The following is a 21,003-nucleotide window of genomic DNA, read 5'->3' as shown; positions in this document are numbered from 1 at the left end:
TCGGCCTTCTCTTCCCTCCACCATCTTGATGTATGCCTGCTGTTACTGTCTTGCGGCTCGAACAGCTTTGCGGAGCACCAGCAGGTTCTGCTTCAGATCCTTACTGATGTTTTGTTTCGCATTTGCGAACTCGATGATGCTATCGAGTTGTTCCACAATTTTAAACATCGCGGGTAGTAGCCCTTCCAGCGCGTTGGTAGGGCTATTTCCAATCACCGCTGGGGGGTCACTGGTGCTGTCGGATGCAGCCCCCGTCGCTCCACTAACCCCCCCCCACTGGGGGGAGTCCTCGTCAAACCACCTTTGGCACAGGGGTTCGGCACCTCCGTTTTTTGGTTTTTGTTCACTTCACTCATATTTGTTCCCACGAGTTGCGCGAGAAAGAAAGGCCTGCCACGCCAGAGCTCCGCAGTAACGTGGTAAGGGACGCTTACTGTGGTGGTTGCCCAGGTACCCCACAGGCTCCGTTAACGATCGAGCATCTTTTTCACCCCCTCGATCACTCATCCCTCGGCACGGGTCGCTTCGCGCCTTGGACTTGGGGTTATGACCTATTTTGCTTTACGTGGTGACCGCGGCCCAGATCATCACAACCATCCTCCTTTACCAGGGCTTTGGACCTGTAGCTCTGGTTCTCAATAGTTCCAACTACGTAGGTTATTACAGACATGCTACTATTGAGATCCGTCATTCGCTAGCGGAGTTCCACAGCAAAGGCTGCAAAGTTTAATTCGTCAGGTCCCACAATATCTTTCTTTTCACGGTAAACCTTTGGATTTGTGACTTTATATTCAATAATACAAACCGTCGGCCAAGCCATCTCTTCACAGCTCCATTTTATCCTCGTCGCCAAATGTAGGGATACGGAAACACGTCTTCTCTGGTTCGGTGTGTAGATGATTATGATTAGACACTTTTACCGTTGTCTTCCGTTTTAATTCCACTATGATGAACAAAATGCAAAAATGCACTTTACTGTTACAGAAACGTATTTCGGCTACGACTTGCAGCCTTCATCAGTGTATTGTATCAGAATGAAGAAAATACCCTCTGTACCGCTTTACGTACCAAAAGGACAGGTAGAATTAGGTAACTTAGGTGTGTGAAGATGATCATTTGCGTACGGGTAATGTTTGGAAAAGCCATGTATATCCGGTACCTTGATCTCGATTGAGTAAAGACGAAGGGGGTTATTTAAAAAATTCTAAGCTCTCAGCTACATCCAATTTCAGCGAACAACGGTTTCGGAAGAGCAATCACCACCGGGAAACTCTTCGCTGAAGTAGACTCGATATACCGCCGAAGACAAATTTCGCACGAAATTTTTTTTATTTTATTCCACACAGAGTTTCGCACGGAATTTTGCACGAAATTTCGTGAGAATTTCGCAAGGAGTTTTGAGCGAAATTTCGCGCGGCGTTATGTGCGGAATTTCGCTTGGAATTTCACACGAATTTTCGCATAAAATTTCGCACAGAATATCACGCGGAGTTTGGCATGAAATCTCGCTTGTAATGTTGCAAGGGATTTCGCACGAAATTTCGCTCGGAATTTCGCACAGTATTTCGCTTGGAATTTCACTCGGAATTTCGTGCAAAATTTCGCACGGAATTTCACGCGGAACTTCGCACGGAATTTTACACAGGATTTCGCACACAAAATTTCGCATGGAATTACGCGCGGAATTTCGCACGAAATTTTGCGCGGAATTTCACGCGAAATTCGGCGCGGAATTCCACACCGAACTTCGCTCGGAATTTTACACGAAATTTCGAGCGGAATATTGCGAGGCATTATGTGCGGAATTTCTCTTAGAATTTCACACGGAATTCCACATGAAATTTCGCACAGTGTTTAATATGAATACTTGCGTGAATTTTCACTCGAAATTTCGCACGGAATTCCGCACCGAATGTAGTGCGTAATTTTGCTCGGAATTTCACACGGAACCTCGCGCGGATTTTCGCGCGAAATTTCCAGGAATTTCACACGGAATTTAGAGCTGAATTTTACACCGAATTTCGCTCGGAATTTTGCACGAAATTTCGCGAGAATTTCGCACGAAATTTTGAGCGGAGTTTCGCGCGGCATTATGTGCGAAATTTCACTTGGAATTTCACACGGAATTTCGCGCGGAATTTCGCACTGTATTTCACGCTGGGTTTGGCATTAAATCTCGCGCAAAATTTTGCAAGTGATTTCGCACGGAATCTCGCACGGACTTTCGCTCGGAATTTTGAAAGGAATTTCGCACAGAATTTCGGTTGGAATATCGCATACGATTTCGCACGGAATTTTACACGGGATTTCACCAAGTATTTCTCATGAAATTTCGCACGGAATTGCGTGCGGAATTTCGCATGAAATTTGGCGCGGAAATCCACACCGAATTTCGCTTGAAAGTTCGCTTGGAATTTTACACGAAATTTCGAGCGGAATTTTGCGTGGAATTTCGCACAGAGTTTAACATGAAATCTTGCGTGGAACTTCACTGGGAATTTCGCACGGAATTTTACACGGGATTTCGCGAATTTCGCTCGAAACTTCGCACGGAATTTGGCAAGGGATTTCGCACGGAACCTCGTGCGGAATTTCGCTCGGAATTTTGCACGGTATTTCGCTTGGAATTTAGCATGGAAATTCGCTTCGAATTTTACAAGAAATTTCGTACCGAATTTCGCGCGGTGTTTCACACGAAATTTCGCATGAAATTTTGCACAAAATTTCGCGTGCAATTTTGCACTGAATTTCGCACGGATTTTGTCACGAAATTTCGAACGTTATTTCGCGCGGAGTTTCACACGGAGTTTCGTGAGGAATTTCACAATAAATTTCGCACGGAATTTCACGTGGATCATGCGGTGGCATTCGGTATGGTTTATACATCCAGCCGTTGGATACTTCCGCTATCAAAACTTTATATGAGACAATTCCTATAATTCGTAGTTGTTTCGTGTGGAGGCCTGACAGCCAACCCTACGTAGCTCTCGTGTATTCCGGCACAATAATGGCCGTAGGTTTGCTATTTTCGTGACCCGTTTCATTCTGATGCCGGTAGAGTCCGGCCGTCACTACGAATCCTTGACCACACTCATCACAAGTATAAGGCTTTTCACCGGTATGCCGCCGGTAATGAACTCGCAGATCCCCGTTCGTCACAAATCTGAAACGATTGATAGATAGAAATAAGCAATTTTCTCCAGCCTACCGATGATGGTTGCAGGTACCTTTTTTGGCACAAATCACACGAGAAAGGTTTTTCGCCATAGTGTGACCGCAGATGAACCTTCAGATGATCGTTCACTCGGAAACACTTGGAACATATTTCGCACTGGAAGGGTTTCAGATTCTTGTGAATGTTCTCGTGCTTCTGAAGAGCTTGCCGCGATGAAAATGATTTTCCACAGCTCTCGCAAACCGGTCGGGTTTCCGGTGGAGCATGAACGTTGCGATGCCTACGCAGTGTCGATGGGCAGTTGAACCGAGCAGAGCATATTTTGCAAACGTATCGCTTTTCGTTCGAATGAATTCGCATGTGCGCTGTCATGTCCGCTTTCGTTCGAAAATCTTTGGAACATATTTCGCACAGGAAAGGTCGCACACCTTGATGTTTGATTTTGTGCCGCACTAGAGTTTTCCGAGAAGGAAACTTCTGGTCGCATTCATCACAGGGAAGATTAAAATGTATGGTGATGTGGTTGCGCAGACCACTTTTGCGAGCAAATCTCGCAGGACACTCGGAACAGGGGAATGGCTTTTCGCCCGTGTGTATGACGGAGTGCATTTTCAGCGAAGCCGCATCCCCGAACGACTTCGGACAGCTGTCACATAAAAAGGGTCGCTCTCCGGTGTGTTTCCGCAGGTGATTCTTAAGGATGAATCCCCGAGCGAATGTTTTGTCACAGGTTGGACATTTGTGTTCTTTGGGTTTCCGAGGTTTTCTAGGGACAGGTTCTTTGGGATCGTTTCTCCCGACTGCTTTTTTGGCAGGTAAAGGTATAACGAGATCATCTTCTGATTGATCAACATCCACTTCCTGCCTAATTTTATTATCATTGTTTCCCTCATCATCTTTGAGACTTTCTTTGGTGTCAATTTTCTCCGTTTCTTGGTCGCTAGTAATTTCGTACTTAATTTCTTCCGGTTGCTTAATTGACTCAAGGGAAATTTCTGGTTCGTCAATAGCATTGATATCTTTCGAGCCTGTCGAGGTATCCGGTATGGTCACCAATTCAATTAATGGCTGTGGGGAAATTTCTAATTTTCTATCTTGTGATGCTTTCGATTCGTCTTCTATTTCAAATGATGTGTTTTCGCTGTGACCGTTACTGATATTACTGAATTGGCTATTTTCACTGCTATTACTTCTGCTACGTTCTCTCGATTTTCGTTTTTGTTCCGTCTTTCGACCAGCTGAAAACTAAACAAGGCATTCTCTAATATTTTGAATTGTTACATTATCATCTAATCAACTTACCCCAGCACCACTTTCTCCCTCCAGTTGCTTTACCTGTTCCAAAAATTTCTTTCTTTCTTCGGGGATGAACAATTCATCGCCTCCGCCTGGATCCTTGAATTTCCGCTTCGAAAACTCACACCTTTGATTTGCCCTATGTTTCCGCCAACCGCCAGTAGTCTCGAACATCACCCCACACCGGTCACATCGGTGTTGTTTGTTTCTGAAATGCAAACTGCGATGCTCGAGCATCGACTTCCGATGTCGGTACGTTTTCCCGCAGATATCACAACCATGGTCCTTCTGTTCTTCATCCTGCTTTTTCTTCTGCAGTTTCGCGCTCTGGAAGGCAACATTACACTTGCTATTCTTGGACAAGTGGTTCCGGAGGCCACTTTTCGAACTGTACCGTGCACCGCAGGTGCCACAATCGTATGGATCGTCGATGTGTACTTTCTCGTGGTCCCCCAGCGTCTGTAGGTGGGAAAACTGACGGCCACAGAAACGACAGCTGTAGGTTTTCTTCTCTTCGGGAGCACCATAGCGATGGCCAGTTTTGTGAAGCCTCAGCGAGACAGGCGATAGAAACTGACTGTCACAGATGTCGCATTCGTAAAGGAAGTCTTTCCTCGGTTTGAATAATATGGTTTTGCCTGTGGTGACGGTGGCAGGTGGAGGCGTTGGAGGTTTTAGTTTAGTAATTTGTTGAGATTTTGCCACTGGTTTTTTCAATTTGGATTTTGGGCGTGTTTTCTTATCAACATTTAATTTATCATGAGAAATTGTTTTCGGGTCATGATCGGTTGAATCAGATTTGGTTTCAACCAGTGATGAGATTATTTCAATGGCGACGGGTGCATCACTTGTGGTACTGATAGAATCTGCGTTTGGCGTTACTTGTTCGCTAACTGATGGGATTGAGTCTGACTGTGTTACGAAGCAGGACGGGGAAACATCGCACGCAACTTGAAGCTGCTGAGCGGGATTGCAGATCTGAATATTTTCGATAATACGAATAGCTGGTGTTGTTCTAGCTGTAATTTTTGTTTAATATTGCGATTATTTAATCAGGGTTATCAACATTTTACTGGTTGTCTTACCCGGTATTACTTGAATTATGTTAGGGACAAAAGTGGAATTTGGCTGACCTATGTCAGGCTTTATTTCGAAAACTGGATTTCCAAGTGAGTATCCGTACACTATATATTCTTGAGCGTTACTCATTCTTTTTTATATTGACAAATATTGCATTTAAAACCTAAAAAAGATATTTTGATTCATTGGATTTGTCTTTCTGACAGATATTTTGATTCACAATACTAAAATTCTTCGTTTGTAAACAGAACCAAAGAGAATAGTGAGAGACGCAGAGTGAAAATCAGTCAAAACGGCAACACTCCCTTTACGATGATTTCAACACTAGAATTTGGCAACCGTTTCCAAAGGCAGCACTTTAAATGACTCCTATTATATTTTGAAAACAAACCTTTTGTCGATCGTTGAATTTGTATATCAAACGATGTGCATTTCGAAACAAAGAGATGAAATAATTCTAAAACTTGTTTTTACTCATACATAGACTCTAGAATGCACCTTACAATCACGATTGCACTAAATTCTGACGAAAATTCAAATTTTTTTTTTGATAGATTTACAATACTTATCTCCTCCAACTCAGGCATGAGTAATGTTTATTTACATTGCACGATTGGTCTGCTCAATAAGGTATTTTTGGCTTCACACTATTCGTCTCTTTTCCTATTCTCTTTGAACAGAACGTATGCTTTTTGACAGTTAGTTACACTGAAAAAAATCTTAATGTTAATGGTGGCAGACGCGACGCCTTTGCAGCAAAAGCATCATTGACAAAAGCCAAGATATTGCTATAGAAAGGGTGGTAACTGAAGAAACTTAGACATTACACACTTCACGAAAAGAATGGTATCATACAATAAAGTTACCATTTTTGTTATTATTAAGATCTTTTCATTGATTAGGGTAACCAACCAATTTTGGACCCTAGAGGAAGTGAAATTACGTGAACGTCAAAAAATATTTGCTTGCCTATGTTTTTTAATGCAATACATGCATGAGTCTGCTCCATAATTACTGTTCTTTAAAGAAAACTGTCAATGAATGTTTTATACATTGACATAAACTCGAAAATGACATTTCTTCACAGCATGAATTTTTAACATTTCGGACCCTTCCACACTAATTTGGACAGTGTTCCAAGCATATTTCGGACGCACTGAATGTGACTGAATATATTTTGGAATCAGTGAAGATTTTTCTACTAAACTGACCTACGTTCTCTTTGCAGTATATTTAATGCATGAAAGAAGAACATAAGCAAATAAGTGACTGCCAATCAAAAATGGTACATTAATCTTTATATGGAAGGCTGACTGCATGAAGTATTTTTTTAGATCTATCATTTTGAGAAATAGAAAAACTTTTGGTACAATTAGGTTACTGCAGACTTAACAAAGCAGCATTAAATGTTATGCAATAGAGTTAACGATAATATATTTCGTATAACAATTCGTCTATAGCGGACCCTACACGAGCACAAATATTGACAATAAGTCATTTATTGATCAATATATTGATCGTGTAAGGACATTTTGAAAATATTGATTCTGTACAATTAAAATGGGATTGACGTATTGAAGCAGTCTTGACAATATTTTTATTGACAATATTCTTGTCCCGTGTAGGGTCCGCTTATAGCAGTATTATGGGGAAACATCCTCAAGCGGATGATAAATCAAAGTTCAAAGTTCGTCAGGAATCTTCTTGTACTAAATATTAATTTTTAATTCTTTTGTTTACGAGGTGGTTTCTTGTTATTCTTTCTAAGCTCAGTTTTTCTTTGTTTCTCTTCCTTCACTTTCCTTTTTTCTTCAGTTTTCGCCTTGTGGTATTCAACTGTTCGGCGCTATGTTAAAACAGCAGGACCACGTCGCTTGAATCGTGATATTCCTGTTCGTGTGAGTGTTTCAGGCGATTCTAGGAATTCAGCAAGCACACTCTTATTATCATTATTTAGCTGTGATATGTCTCTCAGATTTGTCAACATATAGCTCGTCGAATTCAACAAATTCGAACTACAAATGTTCTTCAACATGGATTTCAGAAGTCTCCTCTTTGGTCATATTATGATCTTCAATGAAATGTTCCTCAATCGTTTGATTTTCGACATCCATTGATTTGAACATTTTTAAATAATTTGACCAAAAAGATCAGGCGACCTACCGTTACGAAATTTTTCACTTTTTGATTATTCTAACTCGATAAACAAATAGCTGTCAAGAAAGAAAATCGAAGGGTGTCGAAAATAAGTCGATATCAATTTTGTAAGACATATTGTGGACACCATTTATTTAAGATTTTTTAGATAAAACATTACGAAGAAACCTTTTCAAACACGTAACATGCATAATACCAAATCAGACAAACTAATTAAATCGATAAAAAAAATATTATAATTGTACATTTAAATTCAAATTGAAAATGTACCATTTCAACCGGTTCCTCTTGGCTATCGTTAAAACATGAAACGTTTTCGGTGATATTTTTGAAAACTGTGGATCCTGTTTAATTTTAAACAATTAGAGATGAACTAATGATATTGAAACTTAATAGACAACCCAAGGAATGTAATTTCTGCAGCAAACCAAACAAATGCAGAGAAACTTAGCAGTGCATGCATGCAAATGCATTAACAGGGTCCAAAATATGTAGAGGCCCTAATTACGTTGGTTACCCTATTACCGCTATCGTAGAAACCTGTCATAAACCAATGATACCGCGAATCTTACGAATGATAGCATTTATCATATTTGGTCGATGTTAAGTCAGACCAAAATGAGTGACACAGTATTGATTTCGAGAAAAACGAGTTTGAAATTCGGATCGCAGCATCCTTTGCGTTATAATTCGAAATTAATTTTTGTCACGATTCTAGCTTATTATATGTTGTAGCCCTGTGCGCGGGCAGGCCGGGAGTCTTCTTGAACAAATTAAAAGGGACACTCGCATACAGACTACATAACATACTTTTAATTTTAATAACGATAGTTAAAATAAAGAGCATGTGGTCAACGGACTGATTGATGACTGACTAAAAAGTGGTTTCCTCTGATGGCTGCATCTCGGAGTGACAACAAGACTTTCACTAGAGAGCCTAGTACAAAGTGACGGATGGCAGGGCAGAGTTGCCATCGCTCCAGTTTACCCAGGCAAGCGTGGCAAGCAGAAAGTTAGCAAAGTTGAGCAAAGCGAAATTGATGCTGGCAGAGTTTCTGCAAGCATTTTGCGCGATTTGTGCGAGAATTCTGGCAACGAATTCGCTCAAATGCAACAACCGTTTCTGACAGAAGCGGTTAAACCAACCGATGCTGCTCACTTTTATCCACAATCCAGCCAGAAATGTACGGCCAAGATCTCTGTACGCTTCCTGCCACATCTTTGTCAGATGTTTTGCTCGATTCGTGCTAAATTCTACCCGGTAGGAATTGATAGGATCTTTGCACAGTTTATGTCCGAGTTATGCCAGGGTTTGACTCGGTTCCTGTCAAAATTTGCCATTAAACGCGAGCGAAACCAAGTTCGCCCTTGCTCAACTAACCCGACAGGATACGCGCAGAGATCTGACAGGGCTGCCAAACCAAGACTTACAGAAATCTAGCAGAGCGGTCTCTGCCAGAAAATTTGCTCACTGGGAGACGGCTGCCAGGGTGACGTTTCCAAATGGTTGTCATTTCCCGACAAATCAACCGGTTTTTCGTTTATTTTTCGTCTGCTCTCGCCGGTTGCTATAGCATATTTTTAGTGGCTTTTTGCGCATAAAGTTAACAAAATATCTAGATAGATCTAATAGAACGGTAAGGTACAATTAAACAAGGAGAATTAAGTGTGCTTGGACACTCTTGTCGAATATGTCAAACAGTTGCGGTTAGCACGGAAAGTAACGGGCATGATAAATAAACTTTTCAAATGACTGTTAAATTTTTGCAACACATTGGTGACCTCGAGTTTCATGTCTGGTAGGTTTGTGTTTGGATGTAGGCTAGTTTCTTGCAGGGCTTTGACGCCTTACATGCAACGCAAAATATATTGCAAATTTCAATTTTATTTGAAAAAATAAAATGCATTTAATTTTGTTGATTATAAAAAATGCATCACAAGTGATCTGCCCCTAGGACAACCTTCACGCAGAATAAAGAAAATATATTTGCTCATCCTTTTTGGTGCAGCTTTCGCTACTTGACAGGGTTGCCACATTTTCAAATTTTCTATAATATTAATGATTTAAGGATTATTTCTCCGAAAGATTATCAACATCAACATATTATTCAAAAAAATCACAGATTTTTATAAATTTCAGCTAGTCACTATACGTTTGAGCAGCAAGATATCAATAGGAACTGCGAGATTAGGTTATTGCTGTCATGGATAAGAAATATTTAATTTTTTTCTTTATTGTTTGTTATAGTCCTGAACGTTTTTATACGAAAGAAAATAATATGTGGAATGGAATATTTTATTATTCCACGAAGAGTAAACTGCGTCTTTTATTATATATAAACTGATAGAGCTCATTTTTCTAAATATAGCAATAAATATGTTCATCCCTTGAAGCTTCAGAATAATTTGTAATCGATTTTCTAAAAAAAATGCAAGCACGTACTCGTTTGACACTAGCGTTCGTTTTTGACAGTGAATTTAGCCACGTGGGTTAGCATTTTTGACAGTTATCCCAGTAAAAGGATAGAGATCAAGGTAGTTCAATGGAAGGTGTGGTCGTGATAATTCAACTTTAAAAAATAATTTTTTTTTTGTTATTTTGCGTAGTGAAAAAAAAATTCGATTACGTATCTCTAACACTAGCTCTATCTCTAAACATCAAAAACAGCAAATGGTTTAATGGCCCAATTTGTCGCCAGTAAAATTCGCGGGGCAGGCAAATCGATGGCCTTGTGCGCAACTCACCTGGATTCAATTCCCAGTCCCGCTCATAGGGTTAGAGATATTTGTAAAGAAATTTCTCTAACGTGAAAAAGAGGCGAATGATTCTAAGGCTAAAAGCTCTATAATCGAAACAGAAAAAGAAGGGTTCGCCATCTCTTCCACGCTAGTGCCATCGATTAATTTTCAGAAGAATTTTCTTCGGCAGAGGCAACCAACACTCATTTTCAAGTTTTAATCACCTTTGAATCCACATCGGTATAACATCTAAGCTGACCGGCTATAATTCGTAACACTAACCGCATGCTAGGTGACGTTATCGCTCGTTGTGTCGTTGAGGAACCCAAATTAACGATAATGTAATTTAAATTACATTCCCATTCTGAATAGATAATAAATAGTTAGCAAATCGAAAAGTAAGCAGTTAGTAATTCTCGAACTCCTAACAATGTTCAACTATAGTTGGCTGATGGCTATGTTTTGTCTCGTTACGGCCAGGGACGTAGCATCCGTATCAAACAGCTCCTACCCAACATTCGTTGAGACCTGTCGGAACCCACCGCAAACAGTGAATGTGACTACCTGTTGTAAGGCTCCGATTCCTTTCGGAGCGGATGTTCTTGCGAAATGCCGTGCCGCACATTCGAAATGGGTCTCTAACAGAAGCCTCCCGAATATGGTTGGTATATTAGATGCATAGGTACGAATTCTTCAGTAATGAACCACTATCCAATATCATGATGCGCAGTGCTCAAACGAAGGACGCATCGAAATTTTTCACCGACATAGTCCTCGGATCGATTGGAGTTTGGGTGGAATGGTTGTTGCTGTACATCAAGTCATTGAATGTGTGTACTTTCACCGAAGATTATTGGGAGCATTATTTCTCCATGGCAGTAGTTACTGAAGGGACATCAACTGATATTTGCGAAGTGGATCTACTGACAGTTGCTGATTGTATGAGTAAACATTTTTTTCTGGTATGTTTGGAGATTTGTCCTATAATAATGTAAACATTGATGCCAAATTTATTTTCAGTCCTGTCCAACCCCCAATGGAAGCAAGGAATGTGTGGCGGTAGCTAGTTTTTTGTGTTGAAAAAGAATATTTCGCAGTGATATACGTACGAAATATTCTTTGTATATAAACAATTTGCCATTCACGGGACGGCAGTTGACAGTAAGAACTGTCATACGGAACGTGCTATAAAAAGCTCTGAGATGTCATCTGACAGAACGTCATGTGACAAAAGCTTCAAGTGGGTAACTTGAGCTTTTGCATATGGACGCCGCGCATGGATGTGTTGTTTACTATAGGCAGAGGGTATGACAGGGTATGGCAGTCAATAAGGGACTGTGATAAACAGTGCATGAAATATCAATCGATATCGAACTATGTTAGCATTATATAACTTGACGAACAAGAATCAAATAAAGTTATCTCAAACCTTGCTACAGAAATACTTCGTGTTTTCTTACGGTATTATCAACAGGTTATGGGCCCAGTAGTTAACTGGAACTAGCCACCTGGACTATTGTAAAATAGTTGTTTTGGAAGATACACGTTTCGGGTAGAAACGGCCGGCGAGAACCAACGTTCCGGTAGCAGCGGCATCCAGCGACGACCAGCGTTTCGGGCAGAAACGGCATCCGGCGAGGACCAGCGTTTCGGGTAGAAACGGCCAGCGAGAACCATCGTTTCGGACAGAAGCGACATCCGGCGAGGACCAGCGTTTCGGGAAGAAACGGCATCCAGCGAGCACCAGCGTTTCGGGAGCAAGCAGAGGATGGCGACCCAGCAGCAAGCTGGAGGATCTGCCGAGAGGATGGCAACCCAGCAGCAAGCTGGAGGATCTGCCGAGAGGGTTACTCTCGAGGACAGAAGAGGTGGTGGCTACGAGAGGGGAACTCTCGAGCGCACCGTGCCGACGACGGCATACTTCGGTAGCGTCAACCGCGAATCGATATTCGACGGTTCGGAGTTGCGGTTCCCAGCCTGGAAATGGCGAATGGAACATCATCTTATAAAGATGAAACTCCAGCACACGTTGCTACGAACGCCCGAAGAAGAGGACTTCTACGAACCAGTAGTAGGTGCCTCGGAAGAGCTAGAAACAGCCAGGAAGGCTAAGCTCAGAAAACGGCTTGATGACGACGTCGAAGCATTGGACGAGATTGTCATGATGGTCAACAATGATGTTTTGAATAAACTAATTGGGCTCAACTATGCGAAAGAAGCCATGGATACTCTGGTCAGAACGTACCAAAAGGGCGGTACAGCCGCTATGGTTAATATGCGGGACCGGTTGTATACCATCAAACAAAGACATCACGACAAATTGTCCATGATTTTTGATGAGTACGATCTGATTATTCGCGAGCTAGATCGTATGGGTTCAAAAATGACAGCATCGGAAAAAGTTCATGCTCTACTGATCTCCATGCCAGACAAGTACCGACACGTCAAAGGCGCTCTGATGGTACTGACGAAAGAAGAACTGTGTGCCAAGCCGATCATGGAGATCAAACGAATGTTTATTGATGCTGAAGCTGGGGAAGAGAAGCAGACAGAAACGAAAAACGTTGCGCTGTCTTCAAAGTACAAGCCAAGGAGAGAGGTAACCCGATGCTTCGGTTGCAACGAAACTGGGCATTTTAAAAATAAATGCCCACTAATGAAAAAGTTTAACGCGAAGGAGAAAGATAAGTTCAAGAAGCAGCAAAAGATGGAGCCTAAAAAGAGCTTTGCAATGATGACCAAAGCGGATCGTGGTAGGAGAGTCAGATTCGTAATTGACTCAGGAGCAAGCGACCATATGGTTAATGACGAGAAGCTGCTGGAAGATGTCCAAGAATTAGAGAAGCCAATCACCATTTCGACGGCGAAAGCGGGCCAGAATTTACGGGCAACAAAAGTTGGAAAAATGCGATTAAAGAGTGTTGTGGGTAACAATACAATAAAAGAATTGAAATTGTACAACGTTCTTTTTACTCCGGGTCTTGAAGAAAATCTCCTTTCGGTTAGAAGGGTTAGCAAAAATGGTAAAAGGGTTACTTTTACGGATGAAGAGGTTATCTTTGAATTTGAAGATGAAGTAATTGCTTCAGGAATCTTCGTTGATGGTTTATTCCACCTTGATCTATTTCGGGAAGAAAAGTCGGCGGAAGATGGAACAAACTTAGCATTGTTCGGAAAGAAGGTGAGTTTGGAAACGTGGCATAAAAGACTTGGCCATATCAGTGATACGAGTTTGGAGAAACTAATTAAGAAGGGAATGGTTGAGGGTATCAATCTAACTTCTGGAAATATTAGTGAAACAAATGTATGTGATGGTTGTATGGCGGGGAAGCAGGCTGCATCCAAATTTAAACACTTGCAGCTGCCAAGATCAAAACGACCACTGGAACTCATACATTCGGATGTTTGTGGAAGCATGGAGCAGGAAACCTATGATGGCTATCGTTACTTTGTAACCTTTATAGATGATTATACGCACTTTCTCGTGGTTTACCTCATGAAACAGAAATCGGAGGTTTTCGAGAAATTTAAAGAATTCGAAGCAATGGCGACAGCATTCTTCGAAAGACGTATTTCGATGCTAAGGTGTGATAATGGAGGGGAATATACAAGTAACGAATTTCAAGCTCATTGCAAAAGAAATGGTGTTAGAATGACGTTCACTGTTCCATACACACCGCAGCAAAATGGTGTAAGTGAACGTATGAACAGATCTTTAATGGAAAAGGTCAGAGCTTTGCTTTACGAAAGTGGATTAGCGAAAGATATGTGGGGAGAAGCATTATATGCAGCAACATATCTAATCAATAGATCTCCAACAAGTGGGATAGAAGAGGACAAAACTCCGTATGAAAAATGGTTCAAAAAGCGACCAAACTTGAATCATTTAAGAGTTTTTGGGTGTAAAGCATTTAAACAAATACCTAAAGAGAGGCGTCAGAAATTAGATTTCAAAACAAAACCTTTGATATTTGTGGGGTACGCAAATAATGGTTTTAGATTATGGAACAAGGATACGCGTTCAATAGAAATTGGCAGAAATGTAGTATTCAATGAATCTACCAGAGCCAATCAAGATATTGACCACACAAACATGGATTTCGTAGAATCATCTGGTCAAGATTTAATTAGATGTACACGCTTAAACCAAGGAGAACAGAACGAAGACGAGGATGATGCTATCCTTCCTTCTGATGAAGAACAGCATGAAGAATGCACACTCATCGAAACAGAGCAAGATAATCTAGATTCACTTGAAGAATCAGTTGGCGAAACTGACTATGAAAGTACAAATGAAAATCCAACAGACGAAAGAGAGGACGTCGATGATGGTCAATCATTGCGTCGAAGCAAGAGGGAGAGAAAGATACCGGGTTGGTATTCCGATTATACAGCAAAAACAGCAATGATTTTCAACGAAGAGATTCCGCAAACTATTGAGGAATTGAGGAAAGTTTCTGATTGGCAAGAATGGAAGCATGCTATTCAAGAAGAGTTTGATGCATTACATCAAAATGGCACTTGGACAGTGGTTAACTGTTTGCCAAAAGGAGTTAAACCAATTAACTCAAAATGGGTTTTCTCAATGAAAGAAGATGGAAGATATAAAGCACGATTAGTGGCAAAAGGGTGTTCACAGCGTCCTGGATTCGATTACTGTGAAACATTTGCACCAGTCGCCAAACTAGAGAGTGTTCGGTTAGCACTAGCCCTTGCTAACGAGCGTAAATTGTTAGTACATCAAATGGATGTCAAAACTGCATTTCTACATGGGAAGTTAGAAGAAGAAATATACATGAAACTTCCACCAAACGTAAATGGGCAAAGACAAACTGTTCGTCTACACAAATGTTTGTATGGATTGAAACAGGCAAGCAGATCTTGGAATAAACATTTTGATGATGCAATGGAAACACTAGGTTTTGTCCCTCTCAAAAATGACAACTGCATCTATAAGTCAAAATCTAGAGGCATCATAGTAATACTATATGTAGACGACATTTTACTACTTGCCAAAAACATCGAAGCAATTACGTGGATTAAAAAGAAACTTGGAAGGTTATTCCAAATGAAAGACATGTTAGAGATTAAGCACTTCCTGGGAATGGAGATAAATCGTGATTTGGAAAGCCAGACTATTGAAATTTCTCAAACAATATACGTGGAGAAACTTCTTAGTAGATTTGGGATGGCTGATTGTAAACCAGTGGGGACACCATTGGATATCAACACGAAATGGTCAAAATCTGAGACAAAAATCACTGAAGAGCCATACAGAGAACTGCTGGGATGCCTACAATATCTTTCACTAACTTCTAGACCTGATATTTGCTCTGCGGTAAACACCCTAAGCAAATATGCTAACTGCGCCACCGATTGGCACTGGTCAGGATTAAAACGAATATTGCGATATTTGAGGGGAACGAGCAACACAAAAATAATTTATTCATCAAATAGCGAATATCCAGCTTTGGTAGGATTTGCCGATGCAGATTTTGCAAATGATCCTGATGATAGGAAATCAGTTTCAGGATACGCATTTCTACTATACGGTAATCTTATTTCGTGGTCAACGAAACGACAACCGACTGTAAGCTTATCAACAAGTGAAGCAGAACTGATAGCACTTTGCGCTGCTACGAAAGAAGGAGTGTGGTTAACACAACTTCTCAATGAATTGGATGTAAACATAACACCATTCATCACAATGGAAGATAGCATCCCATGTATCAACATAGCACAGGAGCCAAGATCACATCAACGGATGAAACACTTGGATATCAAATACCTTTTCATCCGGGATCTCATCAAAAATGGTAGAGTAAAACTACAGTTCATCCCAAGCGTCGATCAACCTGCAGATGCCTTCACTAAGGGGTTACCTAAAAATATACACAGAAAGTTATTCGGTGTATTGAATGTGCAAATTGTGGGGAAGTGTTGAAAAAGAATATTTCGCAGTGATATACGTACGAAATATTCTTTGTATATAAACAATTTGCCATTCACGGGACGGCAGTTGACAGTAAGAACTGTCATACGGAACGTGCTATAAAAAGCTCTGAGATGTCATCTGACAGAACGTCATGTGACAAAAGCTTCAAGTGGGTAACTTGAGCTTTTGCATATGGACGCCGCGCATGGATGTGTTGTTTACTATAGGCAGAGGGTATGACAGGGTATGGCAGTCAATAAGGGACTGTGATAAACAGTGCATGAAATATCAATCGATATCGAACTATGTTAGCATTATATAACTTGACGAACAAGAATCAAATAAAGTTATCTCAAACCTACCTACAGAAATACTTCGTGTTTTCTTACGGTATTATCAACATTTTGAACCGTTGTTCGTACAATGATTTGAGTACATAATGTGTTGGAGCATTAGCCATATTACAATAAAATCTAAGATAAATCTTTTTTTTTGATATATTATTTTCTATTTGATTATATTGTTTTGTTTGCATTGTGGCTAATATACTAAAATAGAAGTTTTAGTATATTGGGGGTTCAGCCACAATTGGTGACTTTTCATCCCTATTGTTTACATGATTCAGTTAATTATTATTAAGATAAGTATTTTTTTTTTTCGGTAGGATATTTTAAACCTACTTGTCTTGTGAATAAGGAGCTAAACAAATCTTATAAACTAACTTATAAACTATGAAGATTGCAACGATTTTTGTCGGAAGTTACTTATAATACTGTTCGTCATAATTTCTGATGTTTCTATGTTTGCGAGTCTGTGCAATTTATTTGTGCTAAACCAGTTAGGACGCTTGACAATCATTTTCAGAATTTTATTCTGAATCCTTTGAAGCGTTTTCTTCCTAGTAGCACAACAGCTTGCCCAGATTGGCACTGCATATAGCATTGCCGGTCTAAATATTTGTTTATAAATTAATAGTTTGTTCTTTAGGCAGAGCCTAGAATTTCTATTTATAAGAGGGTATAAACATTTTATATAATTGTTGCATTTTGTTTGGATTCTGTCAATGTGATCCTTAAAAGTGAGTTTTTTATCGTAAATCAAACCCAAGTATTTAACTTGATCCGACCACGTTAAATTCAAACCAGTAAATTTAATAATATGGTTATTATTTGGTTTAAGAAAAGAAGCTCTTGGCTTATGCGGAAACACAATCAATTGTGTTTTTCCGCATTGGTGGAAATTTTCCATTTTTTCAGGTAATCATTGAAAATATTCAAGCTTCGTTGCAGTCGACTGCGGATAATACGAAGACTCCTACCAGTGGCTGAGATGCTAGTATCATCACAGAAAAGTGACTTTTTGAAGCCTGTAGGTAGATTTGGAAGATCAGAGGTAAAAATATTGTATAGGATTGGTGCGACGCTTGATCCTTGAGGGACGCCTGCTTTAACGGGTAGCTTATTAGATTTACAATTGTGATAAGAAACCTGTAGGGTACGGTTAGTAAGATAATTTTTAATTATCTTTATTATGTAAATTGGAAAATTGAAATCCCACATTTTGGCAATTAAACCTTTTTGCCAAGCACTGTCGAAAGATTTTTCGATGTCTAAAAGAGCAACTCCAGTGGAATAGCCCTCTGAAATATTTGCCTTTATCATGTTAGTTAGTCTCACAAGTTGATGAGTAGTTGAATGTCCAATACCAAACTGCTCAGGAAGAAAAATAGAATTCTCATTGATTTATGACATCATTCTAGTTGGGATGGTTTTTTTCAAATAATTTACTAATAGAAGAGAGTAAACTAATTGGTCTGCTTCTGCTGGGTTTTTATCTGGCTTCAAAATAGGAATAACCTTGGCATTTTTCCATCTTTCAGGGAAGTATGCTAATTCAAAACATTTGTTGAATATTTTGACCAAGTATCTCATGGTGATTTCGGGAAGGTTTTTAAGAAGAATGTTGAAAATTCCACCATAACCTGGAGCCTTCATATTTTTTTAACTTTTTCATGGTGGATTTGATCTCATCATAGTATCGTCTAGATACAATACTTGATTTGAAACGTTTTAATATTTTTGTAAGACTTCGGTTTCAATAGGACTCACAACGTTAAGGTTAAAATTATGGACGTTCTCAAACTGCTGAGCAAGTTTTTGAGCTTTTTCTTCGTTTGTAAGAAGTATGTGGTCACCTACCTTCAAAGCTGGAATTGGTTTCTGAGGTTTCTTAAGAACCTTAGAAAGTTTCCAGAAAGGTTTAGAATTTGGCTTGATTTGTTCAACCTCTTTCGCGAAATTTTCATTTCTTAAGAGTGTGAATCTATGCTTAATTTCTTTTTGTAGATCCTAATAGATACATTTCATAGCAGGATCACGAGAACGTTGATATTGACGTCTTCGAACATTCTTCAAGCAAATCAGAAGTTGAAGATCGTCGTCAATAATAGGAGTATTAAATTTTTTGCTGTGTTGTTGGTACTAATAAATTTCTAGCATTAACTATAGAATTACTTAAATTTTGTAATGCCGTGTCAATGTCAGCTTTATATTGTAAATCAAGGTTACGATTAAAATTATTCTCAATATAAGTTTTGTACCGTTCCCAATTCGCTTTGTGATAATTGAACACTGAGCTAATGGGATTGGAAACAGCTTCTTGAGAAAGTGAAAAAGTTACTGGAAGATGATCAGAATCAAAGTCAGCATGTGTAATCAATTCGCTACAAATTTGATCTGTCAAAACCAAATCAATTGTTGATGGATTCCTTACAGACGAATAGCGCGTAGGACCATTCGGGATCAAAATTGAATAATAATCAGCAGAGCCATCATTAAAAAGTAGTTTACCGTTGGAATTGCTTTGCGCATTATTCCAGGCTCGGTCCCTAAAATAAATCTATTTTTAACATTAGCATGATGAGCATAGGTTTCGTAGTTACTACTCCTTGATTGACCCAATCACGAAATCACGATTTTCAGGGATTTTAACTTGATTTGGAAAAACTGCTGAAAGAATTTGATCTCACATCAAAAATTAAATCGGTGTTCAATTATTTTTGCAAACTGAAATGAAAACTATAAAAACTATCTTTTCTTATAGACGCGTATGCTTCCCATTAAAGGCGTTATAATAAAGGTATGCAAAGAGTGATCCATAGAGTGAAGTTAAAAAAAGTCTACCCATCGGGCAAAATTAGAATCCAGTTTTGCTGTTGTACTCAATTGGCTAATTTTTTTTGAATTAAGTTTGATTTTTGTGTTTCGAATTCATGTGTTTCGATGTATCTAAACTAGAACCCAAATTAGCACTAGTTAGACACCAAAAAATCCAAACAGTTCTCACAACCAGACTTCCCAAATGAACATCGAACGCCATGTTCGCTCTAGTTCTGTGCTCATCTTAAACCCACATTTCGTGTGCAAACTCGAGCGCGCTAATGCGTACCAAAACACGTACACATGTTCGTCTGCACAACCGAACCCCATGTACGTACGCGGTGTTCGTACACACAGGTTCTTGACACTAGTTTTCTCTTTCTATCACTCATCATCACTAGTGTTGACTCATTCTGTTTTGTATGTGCCATACTTGTGTACGCACACGGTGTACGTACACAGTGTTTAAACCTAAGTTTGCACATCGTTCACTTGGGTTCGGTGTTCGAGGCGAACCTGTACACAATGGCAAAGTAAGTTTGAGGTTGAATGCGTGCACGAAATTTTGTACACGGGTGCAAACTTATCGATGTTCATGGGAAGACTGCTTCCAAGTATCCCTTCAGAACATTTAGTTTCCAAGCCGAACGTCTGTTGATGTCACTTTCGTCCAATCATGAGCTGGTTCAGAATTGGTTCAAAAACTGGGGACAGAGCTGACGGTTCCTGTCCTAGGCCTGGACAAGGGAGTTCGAACGGTGAATTTACGATATGTCTGTCCTACTCCATTATTCCTCCTTCTTGGTCAAGAAACTCTTCAACCTCAAACAACGCAATGTAACTAAGGAGGTCAAATTACTATTTTGAATTCTATCAGTATACTGCTGACTGCGCATTGAATTATTCGGCTGTTATTAAGAGAAACGCAACGCATACTCCTAGCCTTCAATTGGGTAATTAAGCTATATATAGTTTTCCGTTCCATTCGATAAATTTTAGGTCCAATATAATATAACATTGTTTAAAAAAACATTTCGTTGTAATACGTAAAAAAGATTTTTTTTGTTTTTTAAAATAAATCTTATGTAAACTTGGCAACCATACATAGGAAAACAGCGGTTGTTTACATCTGGCCTATCAAGACAACACCCAAAATGAAAAAAAACTATATGCATTGGATGGTGTTTATGTCAAATAAAAATAACCCTGCTGGAAAACCAGGAAAACATGTACTATTTTTTTCTGACAGGGCATCATTTGTCGTGAAATTCGATAATGTCAAATGCTTCTGATAGTGTCAAATCCAGACTGTCAACATATTTCTTTATTTTAAATTTTAATATTATTTTCACGTTTCCTGATTTGGGAAAAAACATTGTTGCAATCACGAAAAGCAGCTTTACCGATGTATGAAATAAAAAACCTGTTTTAATCCACCTAGAGGTGCAATTGTGCCTTTCTCA

At 39.6% G+C, this 21,003-nt stretch overlaps 1 protein-coding gene across 1 annotated transcript; it reads right to left on the bottom strand.

Annotated features, from left to right (window-relative positions):
• Positions 1–2,901: 2,901 nt before the first annotated feature.
• LOC131691496 (zinc finger protein 665-like) lies at positions 2,902–5,745 on the bottom strand. Its single transcript, XM_058977943.1, has 4 exons — positions 5,557–5,745; positions 4,478–5,490; positions 3,228–4,420; positions 2,902–3,163 (listed from the first exon to the last, which is right to left on the bottom strand). The coding sequence occupies exons 1-4, from the start codon at positions 5,678–5,680 to the stop codon at positions 2,977–2,979; spliced, it is 2,517 nt and encodes an 838-aa protein (XP_058833926.1). The 5' UTR covers positions 5,681–5,745; the 3' UTR covers positions 2,902–2,976.
• Positions 5,746–21,003: the final 15,258 nt, after the last annotated feature.

This window comes from Topomyia yanbarensis, chromosome 3 (assembly GCF_030247195.1).
Source record: "Topomyia yanbarensis strain Yona2022 chromosome 3, ASM3024719v1, whole genome shotgun sequence".
In the NCBI taxonomy this organism is placed as follows: Eukaryota; Metazoa; Arthropoda; class Insecta; order Diptera; family Culicidae; genus Topomyia; species Topomyia yanbarensis.
Note: the sequence above shows the minus strand (reverse complement) of the source record. Positions and strands in the feature narration are given on the sequence as shown.